At 38.5% G+C, this 25,148-nt stretch overlaps 1 protein-coding gene across 2 annotated transcripts in view; it reads left to right on the top strand.

The window, feature by feature from the left end:
- FSD1L (fibronectin type III and SPRY domain containing 1 like) overlaps positions 1-25,148 on the top strand; it is a 47,318-nt gene that overhangs the window by 3,738 nt on the left and 18,432 nt on the right. For both annotated transcript variants that reach the window (XM_067553287.1, XM_067553286.1), the window contains exons 2-8: positions 2,872-2,967; positions 4,052-4,183; positions 8,343-8,444; positions 13,695-13,717; positions 17,550-17,671; positions 23,512-23,721; positions 24,269-24,367. In XM_067553287.1, the coding sequence (XP_067409388.1) occupies positions 2,872-2,967; positions 4,052-4,183; positions 8,343-8,444; positions 13,695-13,717; positions 17,550-17,671; positions 23,512-23,721; positions 24,269-24,367 (784 nt within the window). The remainder of the gene's footprint in view (positions 1-2,871; positions 2,968-4,051; positions 4,184-8,342; positions 8,445-13,694; positions 13,718-17,549; positions 17,672-23,511; positions 23,722-24,268; positions 24,368-25,148) is intronic.

Raw genomic sequence — 25,148 nt, 5'->3', positions numbered from 1 at the left:
TTGTTAACTGTACAGCCATTACACAAGAATATTAATGATCAGTGTGTTACTAGTTTTCCAATGATCTATTACAAGACACCTGTTAAATCAATATAATGACAAGTGTGTGGGGTGCACTGAGCTGATCAGGCCAGCTGAGATTCACTGCTACATACCAGAGAGCCCCCATGCCATCTGGGTTGGCCTCCTTTTTTCCCTTCAATCTTGATGTATTGGTCTCTTACCCACATGATTGTTAGGATTGTGCTTTACACAGCCAAACCATATGAGCCTGCACTCCTTCAATACAAAATGTATTAAATACAATCATGTAACTCATGGGCATTAATGTTCTCTTCAGAGGCACTAAATCCAATTCTTAAATTACACTGGCTATTTTTCCATATACAGTATTAAAAGTATATCTAAAGCTTGTCTTTGGGCTTCAGTGACTCCGTGAGCATGTACAAGTTGGGTTACTAAGCTGACTAGCCAGAGGTAAGTACAAAAGGGGCTCACCAATGACATTCAGGACAATGCCTGATAACACTACACAGCTGGTAAGCATTGTGTTTATTTGGATCCCCCTCAGTGGGGAAAATAGCTGAGGAGCTTCACTGCAACTTGCTTGTTAGGCCGTTCTCCTATGGGATGTAAGCCTCTGCTGTTGCTCGTAGTCTTGGGCCAGGTCTACGCTAGAAACTTATACTGGTATAACTAACGTCTCAGATGTGAAAAATCCACCCCTGAGTGAGGCAGTTAAACCAAACTAACACTTGGTATAGACAGCACTAACTCTCATCAACATAGCTACTGCCTCTGGGAGAGAAGGATTAAGTGCGCCGATGGGAGACACCTTCCTGTCAGCATACTGTTGTCTTCATTAAAGCTCTGCAATTGTGCTGCTGCAGCATTTCAAGTGTAGATCTGCCCTCTGTTTTCCTACAATTCATCTTAATGAAACTCTGGACAGCAGAAGAGGTGCTGGAGCTGCAGCCTTCAGAGATGGGAAGCCAGTCTGTTTCATTTTGCATTTCACTACACATTTGAAAGATTGTTTGCAAACAAAATACTAGATGCTGACCTCTAGCTCTTTGAAATTGATGGCTTGTGCCCCAGCATCTGCCAAGGAAAGCTCCCCACTCCATTAGTGGATTTTTCAGCATCTACCTTTTTTCACCATTGTCGCAAATATATGGTTAGGATTAAGGTTAGCCAAACTTCATGCTATGCCTTCCAGCTTGATGAAACAAACTGTACCCTTGAAAGTTTTATGTACTATTTCTGATAGTCTTGCTGATCCATGTGTTTCTCCTGCAGCCCCTCACCCCCAGTTAATCCTAACTCTAGGATCATTGGCACAATCTTGTTTATGGTGAAACAACTGTTGGCAAGTAGGAAATAGGAGTGGTATGTTGTTTGTAATTTAGGAGTGGCTGTGCAAAGGACTTTCTAGGTAACATTCAAATGTAGACCTTTGCCTTCAGATAAATTCAGACTTTTATTGTATGTGGCTATAAAATGTTTCAAATGGGAGAAGCAAGGATCTAGTAAATCCAAGTCAAAAGAGGATTGAGAGTTTTCTGACTCATCCATGCTGACAGTTATGTTTATAGGATCTAAGGCTTAGCTGTGGGCTTGTCTGACACACAAGCACAATTGCTACTGGTCAGTAATGAACCAGAAAGCAGCTAGTCAGATTAGACTGTCTGAGGGAATAATTTAAAAACAACTTTGTCCATAATATTCCTCTCTAATAGTTACTTAACCAATGGAAACTTCGGTTATAAACCATATTGTAGAAAATGTATTCATAACAGAATCCATTATTTCCCTCAAATTTCTATTACATCACAATAGCAATTTGACTGTCCTTGCTGAATTTTAGAAATAAAACCTGGCAAGGTCTGGTAACTGTATGCAGTTGCACACAATTAACCAAAATAGTATTAAATGGCTAGCTCATGCCGAGTCTTGGTAAGTGTAAAGGTAAACTTTCCGAACTTGAAATTGGGAGGTATCTTTTCCTAAGAACCTTCTGGCAGGAACCAGGGAGTGTGAATAGCTTGCTGATTCTTCCACTGCAACATTAATCTGTGTTGTGTATCATACTAAAATCCTCAGAGTGCAGATAGTGCTAGTATACTTCCATTCTTGGTGTTCTCTGTGGCTTGCCTTTCAATATGCTGTTAACATCCAGTTCGTACCCTCTAAAACTAGTGGGATGCTGTCCACTCTCTAGTTACCTGAGTGCTATACCACAAGCTTGATCAGCAGGCTTGTTTATAGGCAGTTACCCAGTTCCAAATATTTTTTTAAAATAATGCTGATGAACTGGAGAATGACCCAAATTAAGTATTTGTGAAGTCAGAAATAATACATTTCCTCTGACCAATTTGTGGAATAAGGACAGAACTAGGAAGAAATGTTTGTTTATAAACAACTAGTTTTTAAATGAATCTTTTAAACTAACTTCTGTTGACAGCACTGCCAAAATCACTAGGAATCATCCGTTCTTAAGTTTTAGCCCAGTATTATACAAGTTGCATAATTAAACATGTAAAGGAGTAGAACAGATTTCTAAAAAATAAAAACTGCATACCTTGATGGAACACCTCTTAGATCTCCCATTTTTGACTGTTCTGGGCCTTCCTACCTATCAAAATGACAGAAAATGTGTTTTGTTAAACAACTCTAATTTCACCTTTAGACTCAAATCCATGTTTATATTGTCCTTGTCTTGTTGCAGTGGGAAGTGGTGATAAACAGGCACCGTTTTCATTAGGTATTAACATTGTCTTTGGGGTGGCTAACTATTTGAAATTGATCGTAAGATGTATAATTTGTCACAAATATTGAATTCTCTCTTGAATTTGTCTTTTGTAATCCCAGGAAGCTCTACAAAGGATTATCTCTACTCTGGCAAACAAAAATGATGAAATCCAGAACTTTATCGACACATTGAACCATACATTAAAAGGTGTTCAGGTACATGTGTTAATATCTTCAAATCATTATACTCTCAAATATGAGGAAGTTAAGGGTTGGGAGGTTGATGTCCAGTTCAATCAGACTTGCATTATTTATGGTCACTTAAAAAGAAAAAGTTCTTGATGAGTAAAGAGTTGCTTTCAACAGCCCTTAAAACCAAATAGGAAAGCTATTGTAGTTGTCTTCCAGTTTTCTTGGATGATTGTAATCTTGAAAGTTGAATGCAGTATAAATTTCAATTCTGAAACTGAAAAATCCTTGTTTTTGTGAAATACTGTGATGACTCAGCTAGAGGAAAGAGTCTAAATTATTTTGACATTTCTGCCCCTTTTTTGATGCAGAAGCTGTTGTGGTTGGGGTTGCATAAACTTTTTATAGTGAATCCAGCCTGCAAAGGCAATATTTATCTGACATGTTGAGATTTCTTTAGTCTCGCCATAATGGCTTGTCTTGCTTTTCAGGTTAGTGCTTTTTAAATCAGTAAATGGGAGGCTTGTCCCTTTGTCCACATTCTTGCTACTTGCTAAGTGTCAAGCTTGTGTTAATCCTTGTCTTAGACTAACAGAAGGGGCAGATAATACAAGAATCAATTTTTTAAAATGTCTCTGTTGCCTGATGCTGTACAGCACTCTTTGCTCAGCATTGATATATTTATAAAACAGTAAATCTAAAAGTAAATTTCTTAAACAGTGGCATATAAAACCAATTGCTGCTCATAGAACTGGTAATTATTACCATTTTTATGAACTACTAGTCTGAGAACTTCAGATTCATGAAAATGAAGGTCTTGTAGTACTGGATAACTGAGGGTCACACACAACTTCATACAGAATCCTGCACAGAATGTAGCACTGCTGACATAACCAACTGGTGATCTGTAATGCTGTAAATTCTCTAGTCTGCCTAAAACAGGCCCACCGTACCAAACTGCATAGTGGCTAACAAATTTTGATGAGATGGGGTAGCATTGCAAATTTTGAGGGGGTCGGGGGAGGAGGAGAGGGAGGGACGCTTTCACTCTAGAAGACTGATCTGCATCACTGTTCTTACACAGCTGAAACAATTACACTTCTCTTCTCAGGCTAATTCTTCTAATGTAATTGCTGAGCTGGATGAGGAATTTGATGGTCTGTATTCTATACTGGATGAGATGAAGGAAAGTATGACCAACAGTATTAAGCAAGAACAAGCTCACAAATCTCAAGAGCTACAGGTAATTACATACATCTGAAAGCTTTTGCAATACTGGGGAAGTAATTGACAAATTAGCTAGTTTCAGTCTTAATGAAAAGTGAGTTTGCAGCAAGTATTTATAACAAATATGCTTCCTCCTAGCTAAGGGGTGTGTGTGTGGTACTTACATGGCTCTCATTGAGTGCCTCTAATCTTTAAATTTATACTCCACATCCATGTGAGTTAAGGAAGTGCTGCTGTTTCCCCCCACTTTACTGATGAAACTGAGGCACAGAGAAAGTAGCAGACTGTAACAGAGCTGGAATCCAGGTCTCAAGTCCCAGACTAGCACCTACTTACTGATCCATGCTTCCTCCTCCTTGTTCTTTACAGTTAGGGAGTTATCTGTTTTTTCCACTGGAAAAATATAAGGTACTTGTTGCTACACAGTTTCCAATATGTCTGTTTTGCTCAAGTGTTGGATTACTAAATTTGATGCAAGAACTGGTATTATATAACTTCACATTCTGTGTAGGGGAATATCTTTGGGAATAGAAGTGTGAAGAAATACGAACAAAATAGCTGACGTTTTGAACTGGACATCAGCTTTGTATTTTCTACAATAGTTGGTCACTGACCAAGTGTAGCATTCGGAAAGGTAAACATTGGCATATGTTGCAAGGGACTATAAATATAATCTTTTTAAAATAATTGCTGGTCCTTTATTTAAAAAAAATCTTATTAGTGTTTAACATTTAAATTGCTTTAAGGAGGACTCTAATGTGGATGAAGTGACTTTCTTATTTTCCTTTATTTTGAAAATGTCTACCTTTCTTCTTCACCCTCCCTTTCTGCAAGGCTTCCCTCCCCTTATTCCTTGCTTTTTTTGTTTGTTTTCTTCAGTCAGTTTTATAGAATGAATTTCTATGCCTTCTTTAAGGGCCTGTTTCACTGGTAATATTTATGCTCAAAGAATTTGGAAGCTAAATTTGTGTGAAACTTTACAGAACAGGTTCCAGAGTATGCAGGAAAGACTTGACTACCCAAATTTTCTGGCTTGTTCTTTAGCACTGCTATGAAATAATGGAGCTGGAAGACCATTGTGCATATTGATATGCAAATGAGCACACCAACTCTTCAACTTTTGTTCCAGAATTCCTGCAAATAGACTCTGACTAGGGCACTTGAGGCGCTTTCTTGTCTTTATTCATTACACTCTTCTAGCTCCTTCATAGCAGTGCTGTTATTGGAGCTCTTGGAACAAACTGAGAGGTTTTGACATGCAAGTTTTTCCTCTGTGCTTCTCAAGCAAGAACTGTAAGTTTCATACCAAATACAAGAACTGGTATTATCATTCAGATACTTTTTTAGTTTTTAAAATAAGTTATTAGGCTTTGGACTGGAACTTGGGTAACTAGTAACATTTAGTCAGTGCATGACTGGAAAAAAAAGGGTTTTGAAATTGGCCTGGCTGACTGACACACTCTAGAAAGAGGCAAGTTCTGTCTTGTGCAAACTTTTAAACTTGCTACTGGAAGCTTTTAATGTCCGTGACGAACATTTAGTCACTATACAGCATGAGCAGATCTACTTGGCACTTAACTTTGCCACAAACTTCCTAGAGAACCGTAGGCAAATCATTTTTCTGTGCCTCAGATTCCTGTCTAAAAAGCGGGGATAATGCTTGTTACTTCACAGGGGTGTTGTGTGGGTGAAATTAGTAATGTCTGGAAGGTGCTCAATATTCTAATGATTGGGGTGAGGGAGCGGTGAGCACAAATGGCATGCATACCTAGATAGGAATTCTGGTATTTAATCAGACCAATGCTTTATTTAGATGTGTATCCTGTCTGACAGTGGTTAGTACCAGTTGTCTCCAAAGGAAAGTGCAATAAAACCCATAATAGACATTTAGGGAAGAATCTGCCCAGAGTTTCTTCCTGACTGTGGGCTGTCATTGCTTAGGTCATGACCTGAAGCAGGAGGGTTTACATCCGCAGTTACGATGGTACCATATAGAAAACTTTAAATTAAGGATCTTAATTTCATGACTTAACAAATGGCTTGATGATCTGAAAGCTTGTCTATTGGTGTTGTACAGTTGAACCAACCACTGTTACCTGAAACCTATGTATTGTATGACTGCACTGTCACTTCTTAAAATCCCAAGGGGGAAAAGGGCCTGTGCACTGTTACTGGTGCCTGGATACTTGCAGGTTTTGTCAGCTTGTCTTTCAGGCCAGGTTGTTCTAGTTACCAGCCCTGGAAATGTTTATTTGCTTAGTCTTCAAATTTGATCACATTGACTGACTGTCTCATGACTCAAGGATTCCCATGATCATGCTTTTTTGTGGAGGGAGAGCTGGGAGGGAGAGTCGCACTTCAGAATAGAACTGCACTTTATCTCCAAATACCTCCTACAAGCAGATAAAGGATAGCGTTCTGGACTTACCTTAACGGATAAATCAAATGATTAGTCAAGACTGTGTGGTGGACGCAGTGTTGGCTAACAAGGCACTACATATGGTAGGTCAATTGCACAAAAGTACTGCTGAAATAAGGAAGCTTAGTTGGGGGTATATTAACTGGGTGTGACTCTTCATTGGAGTTGAGACAGCAATATCCTCAGCGGGAAGTGCTTCTGCTGCAACTGTGCAGGCAGCCTTCCTGGTACTTCCTGGACTGGAAAACGGAAAACAGAACCTAGTCCATGCCTTTAAATGGGAAGAACTTGTAAGTTGTACCGTCCTGGCTGTATAATGCTTGATAGATTTATGAAGAATTAAAACTGCAGATATTGTAATATGAGTGATTTAATTTTTTAATTCTTTTCTAAAGTTGATATACTCTTTCAGAAATATTGAATTCCTATATAGGCCAAGGCCGAAGACCAGAAACCACCCTTTAAAACACTGCTTATTTGTAGGGCAATCTATCCTGATTATACTTGTTTACAACTCATTTGGGAATGGAAGGGGCCATATACTGATGCATCCATCTAGAATGCTAGTACTAGTGTCTGGTTGCTGTTACCTTGGAAAACTGGTTAAGAGATGCCCTTGGCTAAACGTTGCTTATTGTTGAGATGTCTGCTTTTATGACAATTTGGCAGTTATGCAATGTTGTGCATGGTATGTCAAAGCCGATACATCAAGTCACATGTGGGTCAGTGGATAGAAGCTATGTTGACTGGAAGGAGGGTTGCATTAATCTCAGCATGTGCTTCAGAAATAATCACAGCAAATTGGTATAAACAATCTTTCTGCTACTAAAGACAAAGTTAATTTAGTTTATCAGAAAAAATATAGATTCTAGTCTTGCCTAAGCCCTTGATGGATTCAACCTCTCACTGAATACCATTCTGCAAAAACTAGTTATATTTTTGCAGTGTTTGAGAACAAATGGCTTTGAAACTGACATGGCTATCACTCTTTAGAAAGAGGCAAGTTCTGAATTGTGCAAACTTTTTGGCTTGCTACTGGAAGCTCTTCAAGGGAGATACTAACATTTACTCACTGTACAGCATCAGCAGATCTATTTGGCACTTGTGGTGCTGTATCCCTAGACCTCCAAGGTGAGTAAGTTGCAGTCTACAGATAGAGAAATTGATACAGATTAAATGACCACCAGTGCAACAAGTTGATGGCATAGCTGAGACAAAACCTAGGTCTCCTGACTCAAAGTTCTGTGCCTTACCGTTTGGCCTGCAGTTAAGATGTTGTACACAATACTAAATTACATTTGAAATGGTATCTCCATAATAGGTACTGAAATAAAAAAATTTAAAACTGGAGAGCCTGGGTAAAGCCATACAGAAAGCTTTTAACCACATCTGCAGCATGCTCTTTAATTTATTTGGAGCACAAACTTTGTAAAATGCTTACAATTTTTAGTATGCTGGGAGCAGCAGGCTGCAGTGTATCCATCCATAAAGCCATATAGGTGTCACCTAACACATTATTTGCTCCTTAGTTTCATAGGACACATCCTTTAAATTTTGGCCTTAGAAACTTTTTTAGCTAAGATATGCCCTGTGAAGAAAGATGTCCAAGCCTTCAGGTGGCAGAGCTGGTACTTAATAATATTTATAGTGCAGCTCGGGTGGGTGTCAAAGCTCTGCAGTTCATACTAGTACTTACTATCTTACCAGCTTTTAAAGTTTATAATATGTGGAACTATTCTGTATTTTCTTACACTAGAATCAACTTAGCCAATGTAGTAATGCCCTGGAGAATTCTGAAGAATTACTAGAATTTGCTGCCCGGTCACTGGACATAAAGGACCCTGAGGAATTCTCAAAGGTAGAAAATTAAACTGATGTGAATAAGGAAAATGCAGATGTTCTATTTTTGTTAACTTGAATGGGATTTCATCATAAATCTGACATTACGAACTGCTTACCATAACAGTTGGGGGTAGGGGAGAGGAATCTGGAAAAATAGCTAGAGCCTCTGGAGCCATAGTGCCATGTTGGCCTTTACGTGAAAAATCAATAGTTATACTGGTGTAGTTTAGAATTAAAATATTTTACTATTGCTTTTTGTTGCCTCCTGGCCTTGAAGGAATGTCACATATCTTGGGATGTAACAGTGACAACCATAGCCAAGTGATTTAACTGCTGTTCAAAATCTTACATTAGCACCGTAAGCTCCTCAGGGCAGTTTTTACTGTGTGCCTTGCACGCCTTCTAATGTCTGTACAAATCTTCAGCACCCTGAGAGTCCAGACATGGTTTGGGCAACTCAGTGTACATACTCAATATACGTGCATTACCATAACAAGCTTACAATTTAATGGGGGAAATGCACCCAGGAAAGGGTGTAAAAGTGAAAATGCAATACAATTAGACAACTAGTAAAATATTGGCAATCCAATTATTGCAGCCTCAGATCTACCAAGATATCTGCTGTTCGACTTTGTCAATATCTACCATATTTGTGTTTGTACTTAAAATGCAGTGAGCCACACCAAGTCCAAAACCCAGTTACTTGTGTTTTCTGCCACTTTAACTTTCACTTGGTAACAAAGTTACTGGAAATGTCCTATTCACTGAAACAATCTTCCTCTTTAAAATAGCGGTCCCAAAACGTTTTAGGGTATTCACCTCCTTACCCCTGTTTGTGGGCCCCCCCCCCCCTCTGGGAGCTGGTGCTGGGAGTGGGGCCCTCACCGGGATCAGGGCTAGAAGGCGAACCACGCCAGGTTGGGGCTAGGGAGCAGGATCACGGTCTGATGCAGAGCCGCTGCTGAGCCAGGGCCGGAGCAGAGCTGGGGCAAAATGGGGCTGGGTGGTGCTCCCTCCCTCCTTACCACCCCACCCCCTGACTGTTGGAGGGGGCACACCCCACAGTTTGGGGACCTCTGCCTTAAAGTGACAGGATACTAAAAGTTGGAGCTCACACTTCCTTGCTTTCCTCTCTTGAAACCTGTGTTTTGATTCATTTGTCTATTTCTTGACATGTTACAACTGTCAGATCTTAAACTTCAAGAACTGTTTTGTACCCAAAGCTGCATTGTAACTAGTTGACTGGAAAGCGCACAGACTTTCAGACTCCTTTCCAATTCTGATCAAATATTACTTATTAATGGAAACTTTATCCATCTAGCTCTCATTGTAATGGCGGCAACTTTGGCATTTAGATCACACAATCTGCAGTGTTAAAGATACTGAGAGCCAGTTTAGTCAGCTATAATCTAGTATTTGTAACTTGCACTGTTCGCCTGGGCTGTAGTCTCAACTTCAGCTGTCTGTGAACCCAAGTCTGCATGAGCTGCAGGGCTCTCTATTTGCCTCACTGTTCTGGTTTACATGCTGCCACAGCTATTAGTGGCTTTTTGTCATCTTTGAGCTTTAATACCTGGAAGAGGTCGAAGTGGGAAGGAAAACCACCCCTGCCTTTTGAGGCACTCATGTTAGGTGAGTTGTGGTTTACTGTACTTAAGTGCAGCAAAAATGAAGTCCTTCTTACATTTAATTGCAGTGTGCAAGAGCCAATTATCTTGGAATTGCTGAAAACTCATCTTTATTCAAATGACTCCCTTAGTTTAAAAAAAAACAAAAAACAAAAACAAAAAAAACACCACTAACACAATTCCTTGTGATGTATGGCAGATTTGTAAGCTTATATTATCACCACAATGTTCTAGCATATATGCAAAAGCACTTGGCTGCATCTGTTGTGGACACAGTTTGTTGTGGACACCATGGTATATGGCTTAACTTATTTTTAGGTTAAAACTGCTATGCTATAATTAGGCTTGAGATGAATTCGCTTTTTAGGATGTTGAGAGTATCTGGCCTCTGGTATCTAGTGAAATCTTTCTTAAGCAACCATTCTAGAGGCTGAGAAACTGCTTGCTTAATGGAACCATGTTTCTAAAAAATCAGAATTACACTCAAATATGGAGATACCAGCTGAAAAACACAGTAAAAATAGTACACTACCTCCATTGTAAGAATGTGCAATGTCAGTATTTGAATGGCTAAATATTAATGTTGAGGCACTGCAAATCTCTACATGCCATAGTAAGAGAACTCATTATTTTAGCTTGGAATATTGGTCAGTAAGGCAATGCTTCAAGACTGATTCTGTCTACAAGTCACTGCCTTCAAAGCATCTCTAGAAAAGGGAGAGACTTGCTCTAAGTGTTAATTATTAAATGAAATGGGAGCAGTACAGTAGACTAATGTTCCAGCCATTGCAATTTTGTGACATTTTATACAGGGCACAACTTCTAAATTTATTTCCATATGTCCCCAAAATAAAAACTTAAGAGGGGGAGATAGGAGAGCCATGTGCTACTATCAGTAATTGTATACTCTGTCTAACTATAGAACAGACCTCTTACTGGGTATTTATTCCTACTTGTGAACCATAGTAAGTTCTGCAGAGAGCCTGAGTAACTTAAATGTTTCCATGGTCCTGTCTCCGCTGAAGATGGTCCAAATGAAATGACTCCAGTCATGTGTAGCAATATGTAGCCGAGTTGGTACTGATTTGTGCTCACTGTCCAGTCAAGAACAGGCAAAGACTTTTTTTTTTCTTGCAAGTTTGTGTCTAAAAATCAAAAGAAAATAGACTTGATGCATTTAAACTGATCAAATGAAAACTGAAATGTACCCTCATGGATACACTGGTAAATTGATGCAAGTCACTATTTTGACATATATCTGTTCATGTTCCTTGCTCAGTAGAACCAAATATACTGTTTTTGTATGGCTGGCTAGCTAATGAATCATTCAGCTTTCAATAACCTGTAGGAATCCCTTAGTAAAGGGAATCTTCTGTTTAGGTTTTCAGAGTTAATCACTTAACTTGAGAACAGCTATCTCAATGTGGGAGATGTTGAATCCTATTCATGTCTACAGCATTTACACTATGATTTAGGATGCATTTTTTTCACAAGTGATGTTTAGTGGATTGGACTTCTCTGAATTTTTGAAACAAGCTGAAAAACTTGATCTTGATCTGACTTGCTCACTGTAAAATTATGACCGGGAAAAACAATGAACAGCACTATAGACTACCTTGACTGGCACTGAATGTAGCTAAAAAGAAAATTGGATCTACTGGAACTGTCTTCTAGCATAGACTGCTGAGCCAGCACATTAGATCAGCAATTATCATTTCTAAAATGAGAATTGTTCATCTTTCTTCTTAGTACAGAAACTACACTGCATTGTCTTTCCAGAGGTTTTTGGGAGGGGTGACTGAGATCTTTTTGATGTGATTTGTTTGATTGGAGCAGTGGTTCTCAACCTATTTACCCTAGTGGGCCACATAAGCGGACCACAGTGTGTTATGTGGACTGCATCCAGTACTACCTGTATGGCCATGAAGATGTCACATGGGCTGCAGCTGTGTGCTGATTGGGCTGCAGGTGGTGAACCACTGGATTAGAGAAACGACGGTGAATTCTGGGGCTTCACTGGAAAATACTTAAATGCTGGTTCTAGGAGAACTAGATATTAGTTTCAAGAGTCCCCCCCCCCCCAAAAAAAAAGATGGTCCTTTTAAAGGAGCAACTACTAGGAACTGTAAATAAGAGCTGCTACATAAGACCCTATCCTCCCTTGAGGATGATACCAAGTTGGTGAAGAATGTCATTGATCAAAACTATTTTTAGTGTACTGTACACAATGGATATTTAGCAAATAAGGGCACTTAGAGTGAAATTCACTTAGAGTGCCTGCACAGGACCCTCTCTCTATAAGTTGAAATTGATTTCAGCCTTGCTTTTTGAAGGTTGAAATAATCCAACTATCTTCAGCATATTGATTGTAATTGTACTAGGTGAATGTCAGCATAAGATGTCCATAATGAAACCCGTGTGATATTGTAGTATAATTTCCTTCCTACAAGACTCTTCCCTATCAAAGCAATAATGTCTCTAAAGTATTTCTAGGCAGATGTCATCCTTTTTAAAATATTTTTATTTGATTTATTTTTTTACTTCTGTTGTCACTGTGTAGCTTCACTTTCAGGTCATGCACAGTGTTTGGGTTTCCAACAGTGGCATACTAAAATTAAAAAGTATTCTCCAGTGTAAAGGTATTTTTATGTAAACATCCTTGTAAACTACTAAAACCTTTCTATTCGGTTTTATAAAACATTCTTTTGTATGACTAAAGAAATGTCCTAAACTTTCTGATGGTGTTCCTTGGGTTTTATTTTGAGGATTAACTATTGCAGTTGGAGGCAACCTCAAACCAACTAGAGACTTGAGCAGTTGTGTAGATGGATCCACCCAGCACATCGCTTTCAGCTTGCTCCAATAACCTTTTTATTCTTAAATGTCACCAGTCCTCCCTATTTTCAAATGGCAAAATTAAGACCAGTACTTGTAGAACAGCCATATTGATTCTAGGCCTACTATAGTAATAGCAGGAGATTGAGTACATCTTGTGCTGGACTACATTGCTCCATATATTGGCACTTCTGATGAATACACAGGGAAATTCTACAGTAGAGTGGGATTGACTAAACAGTACAATAACTTTCAGAGGGAAATGGAAGGTAAACTTGTTTTTAATATTTTGTTTCCTTTCCTCTTTGACCCACCTCTTCCACAAGAAGTTAGGCCTCTGACAGTTTGGTATGTATAAATGCCATTGATAACAAAACCAGTATTTTTGCACTATTGATTCAAAAGAGCGGAAGCTAAGTAAACGTTGCTGTCTTGGTATTTCAGTTCTTGCCAAATTTAAAAGAAAAATCCATAATTATGGATACCGGAAGAAATTTCAAGTAACAAACTGGATAGTTGATTTTTACACTAAAAAAGAAGCCTTGTAATTTGGAATTGGTTTGGTGTGGCTTTTGAAGTTGTTTGCTCTGATCTGTATTATAGCATTTCTAACCATTCTGTATTAACACAAGCTTATGGAAAGAAAAATCTTATTTTGATGTCAATGGTAAAATATTGTTTGGTGTTTGAATCTGAGCTTCATAGCTCTGGGATTCATAATCTAACTCTTGCATGTTACTGCAATTGAGACTTGCATGGAAGCACTAACTACCTTCTCTCTCTTCTCCCTGATATGCATCAAGGCTGCCAGACAGATCAAAGATAGGTATGGTACAAAACCTTCTACAAAACTTCTTGCTTTTTAATTATCTTTTCACTGAATTCAAAAGTCTAGTCTTAAAGAGGCACAGTCAACTTCTTTTTGATACTCTTGTAAGTAACATCTAAGAAATATCACAATTGAAAGATTTATATAATTTGATGGCATTCCATAAAGTCAGTTTCCTAGTCTCTTCTGTCTAGCTAGATGACCTCCTCCTTTTGTGTGGGTCTTTCACACAGCAACAGGGGAGGAAAAAAGCTAACAACCCAGAAAGTGTGGTTAGAAAACCACAGAGACAGACAAGTAGGTGATAAAATAGATTTTAAAATGTTTTAAAAGTTTACAAGTTGACAGTTTCCCTTTAGATTTATAATTATAGGATCCTGACTTAAAAACTTCTTCAGGCTTAATGCTCTGTTTTGAATGTGAGGAGATGCCTTGCAGCTAGAATCTTTTTCTGGTGAAGTTATTCTAGTGTTTACAAAGAATGAATGTCTTTCTGGTGGTACCATCAGAACTGATGCCAGTGGGTTCATTGCCTGCATCAGTGATTTAGCCAAGGTAGTTTCTCTCTGGATGTGAACAGTCTTCACCACATACTTAAATCAACTTTTTAGAGTTGGGAAAACTTCTAATCTGCCAAGTATTTTTATGGTGAAACAATGTTAAGGTAAGCGTATCTTTTTTTCTGGACCAGGACAATCTATTAAAAACATACCCAGCAAAATCAGGCATCTGGACGGGTCTCCATAGAGACTGGAAGCACTTTTAAAGCTTTTAGACAAAAGCTGTATACAGCATGTATTGCTTCCAGTGATCCAGCAGGTTGGCTGTTATTTCTCATGAAAATGTTTAACAAGTTAATTGCCCCAAAAAGCTAGTTTCATGCTGGAGTTCATGTTCAAGTTAAACTCAACATTTGTTGCTATGGGAAACTAAACGTTCTGTCCCAGACCAAGGAGAAATAGAGAACCCTTAGTAAAAAGAAGTTGAGGAGTGGTGGTGGTGGCGGCGGTAGAAGCTTTTGTTTGTTATGCTTCAGGTCTTTGAATATGCCTTCTGTTATCCCTTTCAAGCTCATGAAGCTACTCTAGCAGCATTCAGCCCTTCTGATGCAGCCAGTTTGAACAGTGATACTAGACATACAGAAGATTCACCACTAGGTTGTAGTTAATGGGAGTTTCTGCTTGGACAATTTGTAAATTTGACAACTCAAGGTTCTGTTCAAGTAAGCTGTTGCACTTTTGGAGCTGTCTGCTGGCGAAGCAGTGATAGCTGTGGGCTGCAGGACAGCTAGTGACGCATGCTGGAAAATTGGAGATGGAAAACTAAAGTACTTTTGACTTATTTGTGAGCTAAAGGGCTACTGGTATTGGATATTGAGCTGCTTGTCAAAAAGTAAATCCTATTTAGACTCCTGGAACTCTTGGATACTGCCACTTTGAACTAGTAATTTTTAGGATTCCCAGCTTGTTGTAAAATTCTCTGCAGGAAATACTAGGGTTTTTGAAACTTTTTGAGGATGTGCCAGTCAGGCAACAAACTTGGAAAGAATACAGGTTTTAAAAATGGATAAGGTTAAGAAGTAAAAAGACTCAAAACATGGATAACTGGGGCCACTTTGCCATCTAGTTAAGACAAGGCAGTTTAAGTACTACAGTAGCAGGTGTATAATCCCTTTCATTCAGTGACTGTTTGAGAGGCTGCTGTCAGATTCTGAGATCTAACTACTTCACAGGTATCACAATTCTGAATAATTTTATGGAGTCTAAAACCAATGGCTCACAATTCTAAATTGAAGTATCAGTGTTTTATAACAAATTTCTTATGTCCTCAAATTGAAACTTAATTCTCAAATATCTCTCCACTGTTTAGGAATGTTATGACATAAAATTAAGGTTCTGAAAAATCACATCAAGCAATCTGTTTAATTAGGTGCCTGGGATTATTGAAGGATGGGGCAGAATTTAGGACTGGGGGTCATTTGGAATTGATCCTGTAATACTAAATTTTGAGCTAACATTTGAAGTAGGGTAGGAATCAAAATTGGAAGATACTCCATCTGTAACTATGCTAGGAAATTAAATGGCCACAGCACCTTTGCCTTTTCCATTGCCACTACATAGTCCTTTTCCCCCAAACTAGCAACCTGATGTCCTCTGCACTCTTCTTTGCCTTCTATATCAAGTCTCTAAGATCTGTTACTACTTACTCTTCCCACACTGTCTCCACTGCTAAAGCCCTTTTTTGTGCTTCATTCACTCACCATTGTAAAAGTAGTTTCAGTAAGATGCTTTTTTTCATGGGCCGGATATGGGGATAAGTGTCCCTCCTGTCCTTCACTAAAACACTTAAGAATCCTATTGCTAGCTGCTTCTCTGATGTTCTAGATTCCTGGATGTGAATTTGGAAGAAGTGTTTTTGTCCACTTTTGATTTCTGAAACAGCATGTCACTAGTTGCTACTTTTCAGAACTTGATTTTTTCTAAATGTTTCAACTTTTTAAAACATGGACAGGATAGATTGGACATGCTATTTCAGAAGAGTATTTGACAGATGGACAGCACTCCATGGTAATGCTGTATAAAGTTGTGTGGTAGGTGCTGGAAGGCACTTAATCTCCTTTTCCTATTGCTTCCCAATTACTTAGACTGAGGATGTCGTCATACCAGTATTCAATCTCAATTCAATTCAGTAAAGCATGCCTATTTGATTCAGCAGAAAACAGACTGTTTTTGAGTAGTGTACGGTATTTAAAATGCAGGTGCCCATTTTGAAAGTGACAACTGGAATTTTCTTAAATGGAAGACTTAGTGCTTTATAGTGAAATCTTTAATAGACTCCTGTAATTTAAGAACAAGTTGTGTTCTACAGTGTCGGCAGCTGAATGCATTTCTAATAATGGATAAGTAAGTGGTCACTTTGAGGGCTGGTCTGCACTACAGACTTTTGTAGACAAAAGTCAGCTGGAGCTGTGAAATTGACAAGAAAACCAGGCAGGTAGAGCCCAGCTACCTACCCCGCTCTTCTGCAGAGCTGAGTGGCTGGACCCTGGGTGGGGTGGGAAGAAGCTGCCAACGGAGTTGTGAGACTGGGTCTTGGCTCTCCACACTGCCCCTTTTAGGTCAGTGGAAGTGCTTCTGGTGAGAACACACACCACCGACCCAAGGAGGGTAGTGTGGACATCAGCCACCACAATAAGTAATGCGGTGGCTGTAAGTCGACCGAACATAGCTCCACTATCTTTTGTAGTGTAGACAAGGCCTAAATGTTGTTGGGTTTAATTCTCAGGTTTCAGAAAGTGTAAGACTAAGACCTTAATTCTTCAATGCCTTGCATCTTTTATTTGGTCATGCTTGTGCGAAGTGGCTGCAAAATGCTACCAAATCAGAATTCTTAACTCTCAGTGGCTAGTTACGCTCTCTGCACAAGTGTAAATGAATATACGACGTGCAAAACATGGGAGAATCAGGCTGAAAGTATTTCTGACCATTTCTAGGCTGTCTTACATGAAGACTTTCAATGTCCTAGATCAGTGAGAGGGAGGCACTTGCAAATAACACCAGATCCTTTTGAGATACTATTCTTATAACAGTGAAACACTTAACTTAAACTTCAGAAAACTGGTTCCCACCATTTTAAAATGTGGGAGTGGACTTTTTTCCAAATAAGGGAAGAACAGCACCCTCAAACCTGTAGCAACTCCTGGAGTGAATAAGGAATCATGATGGTTTTAACACACACATCAAAAGTTAACTTCCTGTCTATAGATTTTTTTTTTTTTTTTTTCCAAAACATGATCCACGTCTTCCTAATAAGCTTTTCTTTCCTGTAGAGTGACAATGGCTTCAGCATTCCGCATCTCTTTGAAACCAAAGGTCAGTGATAACATGACACATTTGATGGTGGATTTCTCTCAGGAAAGGCAGATGCTCGAAGCTTTAAAGTTTTTGCCAGGTAAAATTAAGTCATGGTAAACCGAATATTTATACTATAAGATATCTGTGATAAATAATAGTTTGTTTGTTGCTTTTAATATGTGGATTTTTAAGGCTACCATGAGCAGTTTCTTCAGCATTTACTAAAGCTTTATATATCTTGGCAAATATCCGATCTGTATCTTCTACTTCATAAAGATGTTTGCATGCATTTAGACATTTATTCAGTATTGGGGCTAGTCAACAAAGGTGGGAATGGAACTTTATTCTTTGTCTAGCCCTGTACTTGTTCCTTTGCGGTCATAGGTAATTGTCTAGGATCCTAATCAAACTGGCAAGGTATCAAGTGTTTATTATACTCGCAAGTTGAATCTTGTTTGACATGTTACTACTTTACATACAGTTCGCAAGATGCCAGGGATATGAGTGCAGAGGCAAGAACGTGAGTGTGGCCCAATCACCACAAAGCTGTGGCCTATGTGACATCCTCAGGGCCATACAGGTAGTATATATATTGTGTGGATGCAGCCCACATAACAGAGAGAGCTGCATATGTAGCCCACAGTGGTAAAGTGGTTGACAACCACTGCACTAAACTTTGTTGCTGATATTTACCGTCTGAATTTCAGCTTAACAGCCTTTCCTTTGGTGTGGGAATTTTAAAACAACCTTGAACAGTATCTTTCCTAGGTAAGGGAGGAAGCTTGAAATGCTGCTTGTACCTATTATGTGCAGAGACAAATGGAGCACTTGAGTGCTCAGGGCTGTCAGTGAAAACGTTGGTAGGCACTAAAGCCATTTAAAAAAAAAACTTGTTCCTTAACTGAGGATTTTTCCAGTTTAACCCTTATTATGCAGCCACCTTCAACATAATTTTGGTTAGCTGTATACTTGCGCATTCGAGATAATCCAGCACTTTCCATTTACATATGGGAAGATCAGCTATAAGGATATCACTGGCTTTCTTCTTGTGGATAACTTAAATAGCTTGTAACCTTTTGGTATAGAGCTCTGTCACTACTTAAAGCAGCACTGATTCTTGCAGGCAAAATGTATATTGTGCATTGATTCAGACAGTTTGAAATCCCAAACTTGGTGTGGTGGTGAGTACTTCATGAATTCTAAAAGTAAACACATAAAAATCTCTCTCTGGCATGAAATAAGATGCCAAAAGTAATGGGTAGGAGTAGGTGCTTCAAAAACTGCTAGCATGCCCTCTGAATTACTTTACATCTCTGTTTTGCCTAAACGGAAGTATTAATATTTCTCTTAAACTCTTAACCAGTTGCTGATTGACTTCTATAATCTTCTCTCCAAATACTCCTTTATTTCTCCTTAAACCAATTAGAACCATTTTTGTGATTCTCAAGTTTTTGAACTTACCATTTCTGTAAATCTTTCTTCTCAATCTCTATACAAGTTAGACAGTAGTTCCTAAACGCTTAGTAAACCATGTGCCCTGCTGGAACATCAAATCTTATGAATATGAATCAAATCTTATGAACAGACCACAGGATGCTTGAGAGAAGTGAGAAGCATTTACACTTAAGTTGTGCTATTCAAAAACGTTTAATAACTCTTCAACAGCATGGTTGGGAGGCTGGCTGCATGGGATATGTACATAGACTGAAGAAGACTTTCTGCTTCTACTGGGAAGGCTAACAAACATAAAGTGGAGGGCACCATATCTCCACTGGGCAAATTATAAATGTGCAACTCTCTGATGGTTTAATGGAAGCTGCTTGCATTTAATGCAAAGAGAACTGAGTGGGGGAGAGTGTCTTCTGCTCTCACAACTTCCCTTGTTTTGTAACTTCAGGTGGAATATAACTTTTTCCTTATGTTCTGACTAGGTTCTATTTGCATAAAGATTAATTATACAGTAAAAGCAAAATTTTAAATAGGCTTTCCAAAGCTTTCCATGAGATGTCTGCTGGTCTTCAATGCAAATTGAAATTGTAGGTAGTTTTTTACCACTCCCACATGATGTTTCATGCACTTCCATGGCACATCTGCTGGGATGATTTGAATTATAACTTTCACTTGTCTATTGAAGTGTGCATCTTTTTAAGCATGCTGCCATTTAAGCTGTATTACTACATCAGAAAAAAGAATGGTGGTTGATTCAGGCATGAAGAGCTTTAATAAGTTCCCCAATAAATAGTGAGTCTTTTGTGTCTCTTCAGTGGTGGTGTTCGCTCCAAAGGAGGGCCCTAGGACGGACCTTCTTTTGGGATATATGGAACAAGCAAACTAAACCAGAGACAGGCATAATTAACCAGTGTTCCGCTCTAAAAAGTGACTGAAAATGGTACCACATTCCTTGGTAAATGTGCTCCTATTATGTATTCAGAAGGGGGAAAACTCTTCTTAGAAATCAAAACCAACCTAATGGTACTGAATGTTTGTCACTCTGAAGTATTTACATGAATATAACTTAAATGCCTTTTTGATATTAGAAACATTAGGATTCTAACTTCAGCATCTTCAAAAGCTAAAAAGAATTAATGCTTATTTGCAGATGCTTCTACAATTTTTATCTAGAACCTAGAGGGGAATAGGTAGTCGGTGATGACTGGAGAGGAGCATGGCTAGTGGGTTGAATTAAACACAAGTCAGGAAAGCTGAACTCTTAACAATTTTTTCAAAAGACTAGGATGTGTGTCCAACCAGATCAGTGTGACTGAACATGGTGTTAATGCTTTCAGACTGCTTTTTCAGCACACCTATTGCCAGACCAAACAAGTTGGAAAAGTATTGGGATTTGAGGTAGGATCTTAAAGGAGAAGCCCTGCTAATTAGTAGACTGAACACTTACTTGAAATTGCAATCTGAACATTTTGAACAATGTGCATTCTGAGGATTAAATACACTTAAGTAATTTGTATGCACATTTAACAAAACCCAGTGAGGTTTTTATATGAAGGGGAGAAAGCATAACCATGTATTTGCTGGTTTGAACAGCAAAATTCTTACTGCTTTGTACTCATCACTCTGCAGAGCTGATAATTAAAAGTGAGCTAAAAATTTCTGCTGCATCCTGTGCATCAACAGAACTGCTTACCAAGTTCCAATTGGCTACATCTGTGAAAACCCAATGAAAGCAACAGTGTTATAGGGTCACAATTTGAAGATTGTAGATCTTCAAGACTTAATTGTGAGTCTAAGATAGTGCATGACATGGAAAGAACTAGCTTGACTCAGAACTCAGACCATTTCCAGGGCTGATCATTGAGGGGGGGAAAAATCACCTGCTCTGTAAACAGTGTACTTTTACAGAAATAAAGGCCTAAATATGAAACTCTCTATTCCTCTGACAGGTCATTTTTATGGTGACTTATCAGAGGAATAGCTTGCTGCAAAATGGCAGGCCTCGGGAGTAAAATACTTCATGGGTTGTGAATCAAGCATGCTTCAAAAACTATTTTGAGAACTCTTTTGAAACTTTAGATGTTGTTTGAGTATTAAGTAGAGAACTGTTTCCTTTATAAGCAAAAACAAATTCTTGAACAAGAAGCACATGGATACATCTTTACTTTTGTCAGTAAAAATTTGACTCCGTTCTTGGTTTATGCTCGCTAATAAGGTTTTAGTCATGGACTGGAGCTGTAGATGGCTGCTTACCTTTGCTTTTATGTGCATTGTTCTGTGTTCAGAAAGAAACCTGTGAAATTCCATTGGATTAAAATAATGGCTACTAAGGTGGGTTTTTTTCTTTTTAAATCCTATTTGGTAATGCTGTCTGCTATCTACTGGCGTATCGTGATTTAGATGATAGAGAGAGTAAACTTATAAAGTTTGCAGACAATACCAAGCGGGGAGGGATTGCAAGTGCTTTGGAGTATAGGATTAAAATTCAAAATGATATGGACAAACTGGAGAAAAGGCCTGAAGTAAATAGGATGAAATTCAATAAGGACAAAGGCAGAATACTCCACTTAGGAAGGAACAATCAATTGCACACACACAAAATGGGAAATGACTGCCTAGGAAGGATTACTGCAGAAAGTGATCTGGGGGTCACAGTGGATCACACAGTAAATGAGTCAACAGTGTAACACGGGGAGTAAACATCAGTCTAGGATGTGTCGTGCTTGTAACACTCATGCTAATACAAGAAGTAATTCTTCTGCTGCACTCTGTGCTAATTAGGCCTCAGCTGGAGTACTGTGTCCAGTTCTGGGTTCCACATTTCAGGAAAGATGTGGAGAAACTGGAGAGTCCAGAGAAGAGCAACAAAAATTATTAGAGGTCCAGAAAACATGACCTAAGAGGGAAGATTGAAAAAATTGGGTTTGTTTAGTCTGGAGAAGAGAAGACTGAGAGCTACATAAGTTTCCAAGTACATCAAAGGTTGTTACAAGGAGGAGGGAGGAAAAATTGTTCTCCATCTCTGAGGGTAGGACGAGAAGCAATGGGCTTAAATAGCAGCAATGTTAGTTTAGGTTGGGCATGGGGGAAAAGCTTCCTAATGGTTGGGATAGTTAAGCACTGGAATAAATTGTCTAGGAATTGTCTGTGGAATCTCCATCATTGTCTAACCTGTTCTTAAAAATCTTCAAACACCTGTCAGGGATTGCTAGAATAGATAATACTTAGTCCTGCCATAAGTGCAGGGGACTGGACTAGATGACCTCTCGAGGTCCCTTCCAATCCTACAATTCTATGCTCCCATCTCCTGATTCTGTTTCTTCCACTCTAAGCATGATTTGAGCCTCAGACATTAATATTTGGGGATGTAGTTGGGAAAGAGAAATACAGCGAAATTAGTGCAAGTTGTAAAATGTGCTTCTTGGGTAGCTGGTGTCATGAGGTCTGCAATATGACCAAGTACTGACTGGGAGTAGTGGGTGAGGGCTAATAAGAGCAATGTTAGTTTGGATAACAGGTTTTGTTTCTAGTGTAAGGGTAACCGAAAACTTAATGCATCAGGGCCTGAATAAAGGAATTTTTTTTAAATATAGTACTTGAGGGATATAATGAGGTCATCTTGTATCACTTATTCTACTGATTTCAGAGAGATTAGAAGACTTGGAGGATAACAAAATAAAAACACAGTAATTTGAGTACACTTTGCATTATGGTTATTGGAAACATACATTCCCCAGTGTCCTGGCAGTCAGAAGCTAGTTTGCTTTTTAGCTCTTATCCTCTTGCTTGGATTTTGTTGGAAAATCAACCATAATCATTGGTAGATCTGTGGGGTTTTTAAATAAAATGTTTTGATACAGCTTCACCGTGGTATCTGTATGTACCTCCTGTAATTCTCTGGAAATGCTATGTTGTAAATCTGGATAGTGGTGCTTGTATCCGGATATTATAAACCAACCTTTTTCCTCAAGTGATGGAAGCATACTCTTCCTGCATGATGCTATATCAGGATTCTAGCTCTGAATGTTCTATAAAAAGATCTGTTTGAAAGAGCCTTAAGACAATTAATTAAACTTCTTAAAATGTTCTTCCTACTTGCTATTCCAACCATGGAACTACAATTGCCAGGGACTCCAGCTCTGCTTTACTGTTTGTTCAAGGTCAGCCTGACTCGTACTGTCAGAAAAACAAAGACAAAAAAGAATAGTAGAAGTTAATCCTAGATCTAATGCACATTTGTTAGCAAAATGCTAATTTTGTGTTTTAATGTTCTATTTAATACTCTGCCTATAAAGTGAATATATCCATTTATTGATAGAGTAAAACCCCTGAGAGGAGTGAACCAAAGGGAATTTCTGATCCCCTTGTGTAGATCCAAAGAAACAGACAGCGGCACTTGGATGGCAAACACTTTTTTTTTTCTTTTTTTTTTTTTTTTCTTCCATCAGTACTCTAACATTCTTTTGTTTTTTTTTGTTCTTTTTGCAGTCCCCAAAGCTCCAGAGATAGATCCAGTAGAGTGTCTGGTAGCTGACAATGCTGTAACGATTGTATGGAGAATGCCAGAAGAAGACAACAAAATTGATCATTTTGTATTGGAATATAGGAAAACTAATTTTGATGGGCTTCCTCGTGTAAAAGATGAAACCTGCTGGGAGTTGATAGACTATATAAAGGGCACTGAATATACATTATCTGGTAAAGATTACTTATTTACACTCAAGTCTTCTCTTGAAGAGATTCTGAATGAACACGGGTTATTTCTGTATGTAACACAGAATCCTGTTACAATCTCACCCACCTTGTGTCTCTATCTCTTATTGGACCTACTTCTGTTGGTTAAAGAAAAGCTTCTGCGCTTACAGGGAGCTGCTCTTCATGTCTGGGACCAACATGGTTACAACAACACTGCAAACATAGAATCCTGTTGTTTATTAACCTGGATATTCTATGTGATTACATGTAGAATACTCAAAAACATACAAAACTTTCCATTGGAGGGGCATCCTTTTAACAAACACAAATGTTACCTAGTAAATGAAGTGAGCTTCCAGATAACTGGTCAGTTACAGGGCCTTCCTATACAGAGCTAGATTATTTTGTTTTTAGCGACCAGTCTTCCTCCTCCTCCTCCTCCTCATTCTATGCTAAATAAACCTTCCTCTTATTTTCTTAATCTAGAACATATAGAATCACTAATCACTATCATTATGATGGACTTTAAGCGCTTCAAAATTTTTTTCAGGACTGAAGTTTGATTCAAAATATATGAACTTTCGAGTAAGAGCTTGCAACAAGGCCGTGGCAGGGGAATACTCTGATCCAGTGACTTTGGAGACTAAAGGTAAAATGATACAGCAGCCTCACATGAATGTGTAGAAAACAATACCTTAAACTGAGGAGAATGTAGCATTGTGTTCTAAAGTAACTTACAACTTTTCAGAACATCAAGTGATCCACATGGAGTGAGTAGATTTGATTGGTGGTCTGTCTGAGCAGAACGTCTCAATGCAACTTCAGAACATCACTCTTATTTTTGAGGTATAGGACAGCAACTAACAAAACAATATGCCATATTAGTGGGACGGTAGCTCTTTTGGACCAGAGCCACCAGGGCTTTCACCAATACTCTTTCAAAAAATGCCATCATATCGCTAATGTCCATACAGAATAGACAAGATTCCAGTTCTGAAGGACGCTAATGTGGGTTGAGTTTATCTGCCTTAGAAAAATACAGGGCTGAGTCAAAAGAGGATTTGAAACTCTGGTTCCATGAAGATGAGGGATTTTAAGCTTAGACATAGATCGTTAATCTGTCACCTCTGACCCTGTCAATTTAAAATATTTTTGGTGCTATTTATCTTTTCAGGAAAATCAGACATTCAGTTTTTTCTTTTTTGTCTTTAAAAACTGATCTTCATCTCCAATATTAAGCTCAGTTTTCCAGACTGCAGTTTCTCATTTACAGTTGACATTAAGGATTTAACTTTTTAGATTTCATGCGTGTTTAAAAAAAAAAAAAGGGTCTTTGAGGCTTTGTCACAACACAACCTCCATTCTATTTGAATCTAGCTCTTCCTGGAAACTTCAAGGAATTTATTACTAGGCCTACTATGTTTTGTAGA

This window comes from Emydura macquarii, unplaced genomic scaffold (genome assembly GCF_026122565.2).
Source record: "Emydura macquarii macquarii isolate MOO-44397 ecotype Brisbane River unplaced genomic scaffold, CSIRO-AGI_Emac_v2 contig_1451, whole genome shotgun sequence".
Classification (NCBI taxonomy): domain Eukaryota; kingdom Metazoa; phylum Chordata; order Testudines; family Chelidae; genus Emydura; species Emydura macquarii.
This window is presented reverse-complemented; position numbering and strand designations above follow the sequence as displayed.